We start from the raw sequence: 12,653 nt of genomic DNA on the forward strand, positions 1-12,653 counted from the left end.
TTTCCCCGTTGACACAAGCATTAAGCAACGTGGCTAAGGCGACCACTTGTCTTCTGTGACCGCGACCACCCCGAATCCGGTCCGCCCGCGACCGAAATGTTGCCGAAGACGACCGCATCATTTTCAAGTGTGTAGTGGCCTCGATTTTTGATGATATCTGGCGGGAAATCCGCTAAAATCAGCTTGTGTTTTGGCGACCAAAACATGCCGCAGACGACTGCGTCATTTTCAAGACTGTAGCGACTGTCGATATTTGATGATAACTCGCGAGAAATATCGCTAAAATTGGCTTGTGTTTTGGCTAATAAAATGTTACCGAAACCATTGCGTCATTTTCAGGGGTGTAGCGATGTCAATTGTTGGATGATAGCTGCAGGAATTTACGTTAAATTCTGCGTGTTTAGGTTTTCATTTGGCGCCGAGAAAAAACATGGCGCCCGTAAGGTCAATTACGGGTCATCGGGAGAGTCCACTGTAATGTAGGTAGAAATCTTGCGAAGTTGTTATTGTACTCTTTATTAAAACCTTACAAAATGCAAATCTATTCTTCATAGAACTTACTTGAGTAAAGGTAGCAGATATAAAATATCTTAATAACTTCCTAACATATTTTGTTTGACAATAAAAGGTGTCTGTGCCTCTTTTTGATTAAGTGCAAACCCTTGCTTCTAATCGACTCTATCGAGCGTGGCTTGTCAACATGTTCACAATGGAAGCGTCGATGGATTTTTACTTGTTTTTCTCGGCGGATTTTCGCCTTTTTAGCGATGTTGAGACTTTTAGACTCACGCCAAAAGAGAAACAAAATCATACACATAAAATAAAAAGTCATGGTGTTTCTTTTAACAAATCCCGCACCCGGCATGATGCTAGTGAAATATCCCACGCCGTGAATCTGTCAACAACAACAACCTTTGTCCGCCATTTTTTTTCGGTCGCGTCGGCAAATTTTGTTACAAAGAACTTTGTCGGAAAAGTACAAATGTCGGTTCATGATTACTGACTAGGAAGAAACGCTGCTAGACAACTCGGGCACCGATTGAACAGACCGAGGGCACAATAACATTTGATTTTCCATGGTGCCTTGATTCCAAGCCAAGCTTGTGATTGAACTGTTCAGATTTTCTTTGAAGAACAAAGAAAATGGCGACCAAGGTTTTAGACAACTTTCTACCTAGTGCTTTAAAAAGGATTGTCGTTTTCAAGCGGTGTTCAGAACTTTCAGTGCGAACACGATGGTGGCCAGACCGAAGACACCGAAGTCCGAGAAGAAGACGTTGACATTGGGAGAGAAGATTGAAGTGATCCGGCGCTACGAGAGGGGTGGAGTTGGAGCACGCGGCCTTGCCCAGGATTTCGGCGTGGGGAAGACGCAGATTCAGAACATTATCAAGAGAATGCGCGAGCACCTTGAAGACTACGAGAACAACGCTCCAACCAGCAAGCGAAGGAACGTCCGACAGACGGGAAATGAGGGGATCAACCAACTGGTTTGGGAGTGGTACCAGGACATGTGGGTTGTGCCAGTCAACGGACCCATGCTGCAAGATTTGAAGTTCGCCGAACAGCTGGGCGTGAACGACTTCAAAGCTTCTACGGGATGGCTGGACAGCTTCAAAAAACGCAACAACGTCAATGGTGCTACCATGGTGGGTGAGAGTGCCGGCGTTGACTCCACAGTCGTGGAGGACTGGAAGGAGAAACTTCCGCACATCACAGCTGGATATGCCCCGGAGGACATTTACAATATGGACGAATCCGGCCTATTCTACCGAACAACGACCAACAAAACGTTAGCCACGAAGGGACAGCAGTGCAGTGGCGGTAAGCAGGCAAAAGACCGTCTCACCCTCGTCCTGTGCGCCAACATGGCAGGGGGAAAGGAGAAACCTCTGATCATTGGCAAATCTGAAAATCCCAGGTGCTTTAAAAACATCGATCGGCCATCCCTACCCGTGACCTACACCAACAACGCCAAGGCCTGGATGACGTCGGACTTGTTCAAAAACTGGCTGAAGAAACTCGACCAGAAGATGGGCAGACAAGGTCGGAAGATTTTGCTTCTGTTGGACAATGCCCCTAGTCACCCAGACGTCGCTCTGAACCACATTGAACTCAAGTTCTTCCCGCCCAACACTACGTCCCGACTTCAGCCTATGGACCAGGGCATAATCCAGACGGTGAAGCTGAAGTACCGTAAGAGGCAGCTACGACGAATCCTGCAAGAACTGGAGAATGACAAGGAGGCAACAGGTACGCAGGCCGCCAAACGTCTGACCGTCCTACAGGCCATCCAGTTTGTGGGCGCAGCGTGGCGAGAGACAACCCCAGAGACCATCCAGAAGTGTTTCCGGAAAGCTGGCTTCAATGAAACTCCAGGTAACTTTTTCACACCTCACCTTTTCTTTCTAATTTAACCATCAAATAAGGTCGTTGAATGATGTTGATCTTTTTTAAATGGTATCATTTAATTCTTGATGACACGCATGCAATGTTGTTAATTCAGATTGAGATTGTTACAAATGTTTTTCTTATTTTTGTCTCTTTTGTAATTTTTGTAGCAGACACCGAGACTGAGTCAGCCAGCACAGAGCCGTCTGGGGATGCTGGGATGGAGCAGCTCGCACAGGACTTGTTTGGGTGCAACTTTGCAGACCTCGCAGAGATCGACCAGGACCTGGCGACCTGCGAGACCGAAGCCAGGGACTGGGACAAGGACGCAACTGTGCTGCTGCAGGAACTACAGGAGACAGGTGACCAGGAAGAGTCTGATGAGGAAGATGAGGTTGAAGCTAGTCCTAGTAAGGTTCCTAACCTGAACTCTTTAGTCAGTCTTATGAAGGACATCAAGATTCTGTGTGCTGAAGAAGGGCTAGGAGAGCTGCTGAATGTTTTTGACCAGGCAGACGACATGTTAAGCAATGTTTGGAATCAGAGAAGATTGGCTGGAAAACAAACTACCATTGAGCAGTTTTTCAAGAGCAAGTGATGTACTGTACAGTAGACATGGTATAAGTTGATATAAGTGATGAATGTTATCCAAGTACATTTTGTACAATGTACATTGTATGTAAACTGTAGTTCACCTGGGATGTAAATAATACAGGAACTGTGATACTGTGTTGTTTATCATGTACAATTGTGCAGGTATGAGGAGTAATAAAAGACTTTTGACGGAAATCATTGTGTCTGTCCTATCTTGTCGTTTTTACTTCCTTTGCTTAAAAAGACCACTTGTCTAAAAAGACCACTTTACACTGGTCCCCAGGGTGGTCTTCTTAGACAAGTTTGACTGTAGTTGTAGATTGTTCTAATGTAAATGTAGAAGCTCTGAGATAAAAAGAACATAGCATTGATGTAGTTCTTTCCACTCACTCTTCCAGGACAAGATATTTGTGGCGGTTTGAAAAGGAATCTTGCTTCCTACCCGTTGCACACACTCAAAGTGAACTACATTTTACTAGTATTTTATGTTGAAAGTAGACATTATCAGCAATCAACTGACTCTGTTTTCTAACCCTCTGCTTTTCTCTTCCACAGCTCTATGACTTCCTGTTGAAGCTGAGGTTTGTGCTGACCTACATCGCCCCCTGGCAGATCACATGGGGAAGTGCATTCCATGCATTTGCACAGCCTTTCTCAGTACCACGTATCCTTTATGATCTGCATACGCCATTTTGTACTTCCTGTTTTTTTAGGCCATACCAATTCAATTTGTTGGTTCTCGGATTAAGAAAAATTAATTTTCAAGATATGCTTAACCCAAAAAACAATGAAAGCAAAGCTGGAGGGCCAGGTTTATGCCTTGGTTCACTTATGTTGTGTCACATTCAAGTTTTTCTCCCTGCCCATTGCTTTTATGGTTTAAACTTGCTGCATCTTTAGTTTAAAAAATCTGAGAACCAAGAAAATCAATTGATGTGGCCTTATGTAACTTCTGTAAGTTTGATGTATGATTATTTATTGATGATTTTTGAAAGTGCTATAATCGGTACTTTTCCACAGGTGCACTAGTAGTGATATGTTGTTAGCCTTGACCCTCCTCCATCAGATTCCGCCATGTTGTTCGTACAAGCCGCAGTGTCTGCATTCTTCCAGGCTCCCCTGAATCCGTTCCTGGGCAGTGCAATATTCATCACTTCTTACGCCAGGCCAACCAAGTTCTGGGAAAGGGACTACAAGTCAGTTCACACAACTGCTTATTCATCTATTCAATGTAGAGTGTTGCAGTTTGAGTCATATTGTGTATAACTTGTTTTGAAAGCATTATCGGTTTCATCATTAGTTTTCTCGCATGATCACAGGACTTTTAGGTAGAGCATATAAATGCATCAAAACAGTCTCTACTTGTACATTTTTCCACAGTTTACACTTCTTCAGTTTATCAACTCAGTTGGTAAAAACAAAGAAATAAGAACTTGATGGACAAGAAAACTTTTGATTTACCTTGTGCTTCTGTCTTGCAGTACAAAAAGAGTGGACCATTCCAACACAAGACTTTCCACCCATTTAGAAAGAAATCCAGGTGGGTGTTGTTAGATCTTCAGATACATTGTATTTAATGTGCTTACTTACTTACTTGGGCCCTTTGCTCAGGTCGGAACATAGGCCACCGATGATCGCCTTCCACTGTACATGTCTCTGGGCCTTCCTTCTCAGGTCGTGCCAGCTGCTACTGATGCACCTTACCAAATTCATAGATAAAAGTTATATTTTTGCCCTTAGAATTTTGCTCTTGTCCAAGCTTTCTTTTACAATCTCTCCATATTATCCCAGGATCAGACGACAACAACCTGAACTCCATCTTCTACGAGCACCTGACGCGGTCCCTCCAGCACTCCCTGTGCGGAGACTTGGTGCTGGGTCGCTGGGGGAACGTTGCTGCAGGAGACTGCTTCGTGCTGGCCTCAGACTACCTGAACTGCCTGGTACACGTCATCGAGATGGGGAACGGGCTGGCCACCTTCCAGATGAGGGGGCTGGAGTTCAGGGGTAGGAGAAATTATGATTCATTCATTTTTCTGTTTTCATGTACCTTGGAAAATAATCACCAAAATTTTGCGAAGTGGTGATGGAGTCATAGAAAAGTTGGTCACCTTTCAGATGAGGGGGTTGGAGTTCAGGTGTAGGAGAAATTATGATTTTTCTGTTTAAAAAAAATGAAAGCTATTTCTCACCACTGTTACTCTTTTTGTGGATGTCAATGCTCCATGTACCTTGAAAAATAATCAACAAAAATTTTGGGAAGTGGTGATGGAGTCATAGGAAAGGTGGCCACCTTTCAGATGAGGGGGCTGGAGTTCAGGGGTAGGAGAAATTACGATTCATTCCTTTTCCTGTTTGAAAATGAAAGCTATTGCTCTCCACTGATACTCTTTATTTGGATGTCGATGCTCCATGTACCTTGGAAAATAATCAACAAAAATTTTGGGAAGTGGTGATGGAGTCATAAGAAAGCTGGCCACCTTTCAGATGAGGGGGCTGGAGTTCAGTGGTGGAAGAAATTACGATTCAACACTTTGAGTTGCTGTCAGAGTCAAACCAGTCTTTATTAATTTCAATATATTATGTCTTTTTGAAAGTGAAAGTCATTTCTCTACACTGGTATTCTTTTATTTGGATGTAGATACTCCATGTACATCGGAACAATCAACAAAACCTTTGAGAAGTAGTGATGGAGTCATATGAAAGCATGTAAACCGACTTAGCTTGACATGTGCTCTCTGCAGTTACTGTACGTTAAACAGTCAATATTCAGCTATTTTCATGGAAATTTTTCTGTTTGATGTAACTTTTAGGCACATACTGCCAGCAGCGTGAGGTGGAGGCCATCACAGAGGGAGTGGATGAGGATGAAGGTAACGATCTTTTTGTGTCTCTTGAATTGTTTTTGTCATTCAACATCTGGTTTACTACCTTGTGTTAGTACTACATGTATGGCACACAGTGATAAAAGCCTGGCAAGTGACATATATACAGGCCTGACCGCGGGTAGGATTGCCCGACGGCCACAGGCCGGAGGGTGGTCCGACCTGTGGGAGGGCTGGGACTGAGGGTATTCAAATTTTTGACCACGCTACACTCAGCCTGCACAGAAACCGTTCGTATCATTCGATAGACATGATAGAAGCCTGTGTGATAAATCTTTGTAGCCTGTGTGGTACGGCTTTTTATCACACAGTCCGGAACACCTGTATCGAACGTTATCGCGGCCCAGGCATGACAAACATTTGTATCCGTATGTTGAACAGGCTGTTGCTGCTGTGAACCCGGCCACCTTCCTCACATGCTGTCAGGCAATGCTGCCTTCAACCAGCGCTGGCTGGCCTGGGAGGTGACGGCTGTCAAGTATGTTCTGGAGGGGTACTCCATATCAGACAACTCTGCTGCCTCCATGCTGCAGGTGTTCGACCTCAGGAAGATCCTCATCAGCTACTACATCAAGGTCAGCAACATTCATGGGATAAATCATTGCCTGTGCATCCTCCTACCCAGGGACATTCAACGACGAAACCGCCTGTCTGGATGTACCCTGCTTTCGCAACTGTCACCCTTAGCTCCTGACTGCCCTGCTTATAAATAGTAATGAGCTTAACCTTGCATATGCGATACTCCTTTTGAAAACTGAAAGGCCTATTCTCTGATTGGCTGACAGCTGGTTTGGGGGGAACATCCACAGGAACTAAGAGTGACAGTTGAGAAAGCAGGGTACATCCAGACAGGCAGTTTTGCAGAGCCTGTGAAGTCCTAGAATATAGGATATTTGTTTCTCATCATTGTATTTAATGGTAAGATGTCAATAGATAAACAGATGGTATTGATGCTAACAATATTACAATATTGACCACCAAGGAAATGATTGGTAGTAGCCCTCTTCAACAAGATTGCTCTAGTGTCACTGACGACAAACAACGCAAGTTGTTTGAAACGTCTGACCGCTTCCAAAATCATATCCAGTTGCTTGAGTATCTGCTTTTTGGCGTGATTGGTAGTCCTTATAAATAATGTTATTGGCCTCTGAGATAAAGTGGTGCATGGACCAACCCCGTCGTCAGGGGGCCGACAGATGATGATGATGATCATGAGATGAAGTGTGACTGTACAAACTGTACTTTACTGTTCCACTTTAGAGCATCATCTACTACGTGGTGCGGTCACCAAAGCTGGAGACGTGGGTGAACAACACAGACATACAGGAGGCCCTAAAGATCTGCCTGGACAAGACATACGCTGACGTAGATCCGACCTTCAACCACAACATTGATGACGACTACGACATCAGGCTGAACGGGATCTCTCGCCACTCCTTCTGCAACACCTACCTGCTGTGGATCCAGCACTGCGCAGGTACGTTACAAGAATGATAAACGGCTTCAACAGTAGATTGCAACCGGTGCAATGGCCTAGTGGTTAGAGTGTTCGCCTTGCATTCGGTAGGTCGTGAGTTCGATCCCCGGCCGGGTCATACCAAAGACTTTAAAAATGGTACATGCTGCTTTCTCTGCTTAGCACTCAGCACTAATGAGAAAGAGTATGGAAGTTAAACACACATCACTACCAGCGGACCAGCCCCCTGCTGTAGTGGCTTGCACATGTGTGGCCCAAGGGCTACTCGAAATGGAGATGGGCGCCACCCCAAAAGCATCTGCACAGATGTAAGGGTAACTTTAACTTTAACAGTAGATTACCTCACCTCCTCCATGTAAGCTCGACCTCCATGAAAAGCGGCCTTGAAGGCCAATGGAGTATATCGAGTTGAAATAAAGGCACAAACAAACAAACAAACAAAGAAACACTTCCGAGACACAGCAATACACCCAGACTTCAACCTGATGGCAGCCATCTGCTGGAGAAGACTCCGGTACCTGGGCCACATTCTCTGCATGGACCCATCCAGACTGGTCAGGCGCACCCTAAAGGCCTATGTGTGCAGAGGAGAGAACCCGCCTGAAGGGTCCCTCCTGATGGACTGTGAACACTTACCTTTTGAACAAGCCAGAAATAGGCGGGTGTGGAATGCGAGAGTTAACAAGATAAAATGACTTCATGTGTATATATATCTGAAAGTACAGTCTGTAGATATGTAGCATAGGGCCTACGGTCTAAGAAATGTGAATTATATATACATTGTGCAGGTCGACGTGAGCAGGCGGTGGACAGCAGCAGGGAGTCACCACTGGTCACTCTGTGTTACGGGCTGTGTGTGCTGGGCAGGAGAGCGCTAGGCACGGCCTCACACCACATGTCATCTAGGTAGGCTTTCAACCTGGCCTGTCTCTGCATGACACAAGCTGTGATTTTGTGTGAGGTTGTATGTTATAGGATTTAATTTGATTCATTAGAATTGCAAGACAATACGATACCCGTGTGTCAAAGGCAGCAGTAGGCTTGTTTTGTGATCCACACATCAATACGATGTGGCTTTCAGCCTGGCCTGTCTCTACATGGCGCTAGCTGTGATTTTGTGAGAGGTTGTATGTTTGAGATTTTGGCCTTCCTTCCTGCCTACCCTTTGTGTTTTGGGTGTTGATTGGTGTTTGTGCAATTGCATAGTTTGTTACAATGGTTTGTACCATCTGTTTGAAAAGGATTTCACATCAAGCCTCTTGAAAATAAGAGAAAGGTTGTGGTCTGTCCAACAGCATTGTTAATTCAGGTTTGCTATAACTGGGCCGTTCTCTGTCCGCAGCAGCTTGGAGTCCTTTCTGTACGGGCTCCACGCTCTGTTCAAGGGAGACTTCCGCATCACGTCCCCGAAGGACGAGTGGGTGTTCTGTGACATGGAGATGCTGCGCAGGTGTGTGGCCCCGGGAGTTAGGATGTCACTCAAGCTACATCAGGTCAGGACTACACATGGGCCTTACTTTCAATTTATACACCCGAAAGTACTGTAAATGCAGAAAATTTTGCGGTGGTTTTAAGTTTGCGGTTTTTAAGGTGGCCGCTTCACCGCAAACTTAAAACCACTGGAACATTTTTCTATGAAAGTAATAGACTACAGTGCTTCATGTTACCGTGAACTTAAAAACTACCGCAAAAATTCCTTTTTCCCACTACCGCGAAAATAAATCCCTGCAAACTTAAATGCATTTACAGTACATGTAATCAATTGTGAATTTTTTACTTGACTGTGTTAGTTTTTTTTTCAAGTTTTCCATGTACATTTAGGTTTGATTTTTGACAGGAAACAGTGTTTTTTTGTATGCTAAAAATGCATGTATCATGTTGTGTTCCCAGGACCATTTCACCTCCCCAGATGAATATGACGACCACCGTGTGCTGTATGATGCCATCACTGGTCATGAGGAGAACCTGGTCATTTCCCATGAAGGAGATCCAGCCTGGAGAAACGCAGTGCTGACAAACGTGCAGTCTCTACTGGCACTAAGGTGGGACTCAAATACTCTTATCTTCTAGTTAATCACAATTGGTAACAGTCTTGAAGTGTCGGATGCTCCCTGTAGCCTAGGTCCCAATTCCCAACCCGGGACCTGGCCGGGTAGCTTTCGGAAACGAAAAATGTCAGAAGAAAGGCAACAAAACAAACAGAACTTAGAAAAAAATGGTCAGGAGCATAATTTGTGCATATTCCTTTATAAACGTTTTTTTTTCTGTTTCTATATACATCCCGGCCGGGCCCCTAATCCTTACACATGTATTTACATATGTAATATTCTGTATCCACAGGCATGTACTTGATGATGGCTCTGATGAATACAAGATCATCATGTTGAACAAGAGGTACCTGAGCTTCAGAGTCATTAAGGTGAGAAAAACCTAAACTTCTTGTGAAGGCTTTTACATATTATGATTACCTTTCCAGATGCCTAAAAAGTCTGTCACTGTTTGTGAACACAGCACTATTGCTGAGGCAGCGACAAGCTGTATAAGAAAAAAAAGTATCACACAATAAATTCATTATCATGGTAACATGTAGTCAAAGATAAAACAATACAAGTCATTTTTAGTGTAACCATGTTATTATAGTAATATGGCAAATATTGTGTAATGAGTCTACTACACAATGATGTTGATTGCTTGGTGCATTGTCCGCAGGTGAACCGTGAGTGTGTGCGAGGCTTATGGGCAGGCCAACAGCAGGAGCTGGTCTTCCTGCGCAACCGTAACCCAGAGAGGGGCTCCATCCAGAACGCCAAGCAGGCGCTGCGAAACATGATCAACTCTTCATGCGATCAGCCCATCGGTTACCCCATCTACGTGTCGCCCCTGACGACATCGTACTCCAACACACATGAGCAGCTCTCGAGCATCGTCGGTGGAGAGCTGAGCCTCGAAGCCATCAAGTCCTCCATCATCAAAACATGGAGAAGGTGAGGAAACGCTAACTTGGTTAACTGGCTGATCAGTCACCAGTTTCAAAGTAATCAGGTGTAAATATGGCCTTACTAGTTGGTTGTAAATAGTGCAGCTCATGACTTGTGATGGGTTTGTGCAGGTTACGGAAGACATGTGGAGCAGGGTGTAACAGTGGGGGGACCGGCGTGCAGGACAACAATGACAACACCAACTGCGGGCAGCAGAATACAACCTCAGGCTCCACTCCTGCACCACCAGCTACAACCACAAGCACAGGTCAGACTTTACATCTTGTACACATTCTTCCACCACCAGCTCCAATCAGTGAAACTTGCATTGATCTGTCTGTAGTACGTACTTCAGGTAATAGGACAAGTAGTAGCATAACTTCATTAGGAAGGAAGGGAGGACTGTTTTCTGTAGCAGTTTTATTTGCACCGACCAATCAACATCATTGTGTAGTAGACTCATAACACAGGTATTTCATAACACAATAGTCACTATATTACTAGAATTATAACATGGTTAAGGTTGATACTACTACTGTCTTTGCAGTTCTAGGTGAACAGCAGAAGTTTGTCCATGATGGTAGTTTGCTCAAATCTTTTTTTTTTATATGTGAAGACTGAATCTTTGTGTCCTATCTAAGTCTCCTGCTGTAACAAGGAAATTGTGTGCAGGAACATTTTCAGCAGTTCTTTAGAGATCATTGTATGTACATGTATTGTATGTATGTAACTATGTGTTTCAGGTGGACATTTCCATCGACACAGTTCAGGCAGTTCTAACCGCGTGAACGTGGTGAGTGACAGCCAGAGCCAGGCTCCGCCCACCAGCCGGCTCAGCGTCAGCTCCACGTCAGCGTCCACTCTCACCAGTCCCGCAAACAAACAGACAGGAACTCCCTCCATAGCAACCATCACCGGCTTCATCGGAGACCACGGCAGCAAGGAGGCACTCATGCAGAGGGTGCAGGTATCACAGAACTCTCACTGGAACTATTGTGTGCCTAATCAGATGCATGCAGTTTGATGGTTTGATTCCATTTCAGTAAGGACAGGGTTGGACAAGTCCACCAGCCCGACTGTCCAGGGCAAGTGAAAGTGCTGATCGGACAAGTGCATGTCCTAACCCACTTTTGAATGTTGAATTTTGGATGTTACTTTTTACAGTCATAGCACCAAGCATTGGTCAACACAGAAAAATAGAGCCAACAATAAAAGAATTCCATTGATGGAATTGACAAGACTTAGACAAATGTCATTTTAATGTACGGACAATTGAAAAGGTAGTTTTGGCAAGTAAATTTTCTGTGTACTTGCCCGATAGGACAAGTGAATTTTAAAAAACTCTGAAGGATTTCTGGATTGAGTTAGAGTTTGGCCAGATTTCTCTTTCCAACCTGTCCATATTGGATTACCACCCTAGCTGCTCCCCAAAGATTCTCCCAACACACTCATCACTCAAATATTACATTGATGACATGAAAGTCACAGACCAAATGAAAAGTGCAATTTAATGATAGTTTATTCAATAGTCCAAGCATAGTGTTATTTCAAGCTTTAACCAGAAACCCTGGACTATGTTTTCCACAGATCATTGACGTAGGCCAAGTGTACGACACAGTCAATGTTGGGCGGAGGCTACAGTGGCCAGAGGAACACATGAGGCAACATGGCGGCAAGAGCGTGTGGAAGGACTGGAGCCCGCGGGAGGGGATGGAAGGGACGGTCGTCCACCGCTGGTTACCCTGTCACCGCGAGGCTGTGCGGCGCTCGCACGTTGACAAGCCGATCCTACTGGTTAGCATTGAGGACAATTTCGTACCCATTGCTGAGTCAGGGGTACTAGACCTGGGGGCAGAGGTATAGCCACGGGGGAACGGTACAGTACCACAACACATCAGCTGCTGATCAACTTCATAGTTTGTCCACTTCCACGGCACAAGTTTTAGAATCAAGGATATCACTGGAAAATCAGTTTTGTCATTTGTAGTAGGTACAGATTGCTATTAATGTGAAAAAAAAGTGGCAAACATTTCCAATATGATGGATTTCTACCATGTCTTCAGATCACAAATGGAATACTAGGTTCTTATACATTTGATGACTGGTGTACATATCAAGGATTATCAGGCAATGTGAATTATCATAATGTTTGTGTACATCTATGGATGTTTCCAACGAGAAATTGTTGCTCACTGTAGAGAGATTGATAGTTTGTTTTAGATACAGGAAACGTTCAGGTGTGTTTGGTTAGGTTTATTGACAAAAACAGTGGCCTAGCCCTGCTGGATCAATCAGGATGATAATTGTAAAGGCCTGCACCCTGCAGGG

General features: G+C 44.5%; 2 protein-coding genes across 4 annotated transcripts in view; both read left to right on the forward strand.

Annotated features, from left to right (window-relative positions):
* LOC118413560 (pecanex-like protein 1) overlaps positions 1–12,212 on the forward strand; it is a 30,639-nt gene extending 18,427 nt beyond the window's left edge. For 2 of the 3 annotated variants that reach the window (XM_035817088.1, XM_035817102.1), the window contains 15 exons: positions 3,541–3,649; positions 4,052–4,181; positions 4,467–4,525; positions 4,777–4,992; positions 5,799–5,858; positions 6,252–6,445; positions 7,131–7,347; positions 8,136–8,253; positions 8,690–8,840; positions 9,238–9,389; positions 9,688–9,766; positions 10,057–10,331; positions 10,457–10,593; positions 11,069–11,292; positions 11,913–12,212. In XM_035817088.1, coding sequence (XP_035672981.1) covers positions 3,541–3,649; positions 4,052–4,181; positions 4,467–4,525; positions 4,777–4,992; positions 5,799–5,858; positions 6,252–6,445; positions 7,131–7,347; positions 8,136–8,253; positions 8,690–8,840; positions 9,238–9,389; positions 9,688–9,766; positions 10,057–10,331; positions 10,457–10,593; positions 11,069–11,292; positions 11,913–12,188 — 2,397 coding nt within the window. In that variant the 3' untranslated portion in view covers positions 12,189–12,212. The remainder of the gene's footprint in view (positions 1–3,540; positions 3,650–4,051; positions 4,182–4,466; positions 4,526–4,776; positions 4,993–5,798; positions 5,859–6,251; positions 6,446–7,130; positions 7,348–8,135; positions 8,254–8,689; positions 8,841–9,237; positions 9,390–9,687; positions 9,767–10,056; positions 10,332–10,456; positions 10,594–11,068; positions 11,293–11,912) is intronic. The other variant, XM_035817094.1, reaches the window with a different exon arrangement.
* LOC118413583 (tigger transposable element-derived protein 4-like) lies at positions 1,552–3,180 on the forward strand. Its single transcript, XM_035817113.1, has 2 exons — positions 1,552–2,379; positions 2,562–3,180. The coding sequence occupies exons 1-2, from the start codon at positions 1,647–1,649 to the stop codon at positions 2,987–2,989; spliced, it is 1,161 nt and encodes a 386-aa protein (XP_035673006.1). The 5' UTR covers positions 1,552–1,646; the 3' UTR covers positions 2,990–3,180.
* Positions 12,213–12,653: the final 441 nt, after the last annotated feature.

Source organism: Branchiostoma floridae, chromosome 1 (assembly GCF_000003815.2).
Source record: "Branchiostoma floridae strain S238N-H82 chromosome 1, Bfl_VNyyK, whole genome shotgun sequence".
Taxonomy (NCBI): Eukaryota; Metazoa; Chordata; class Leptocardii; order Amphioxiformes; family Branchiostomatidae; genus Branchiostoma; species Branchiostoma floridae.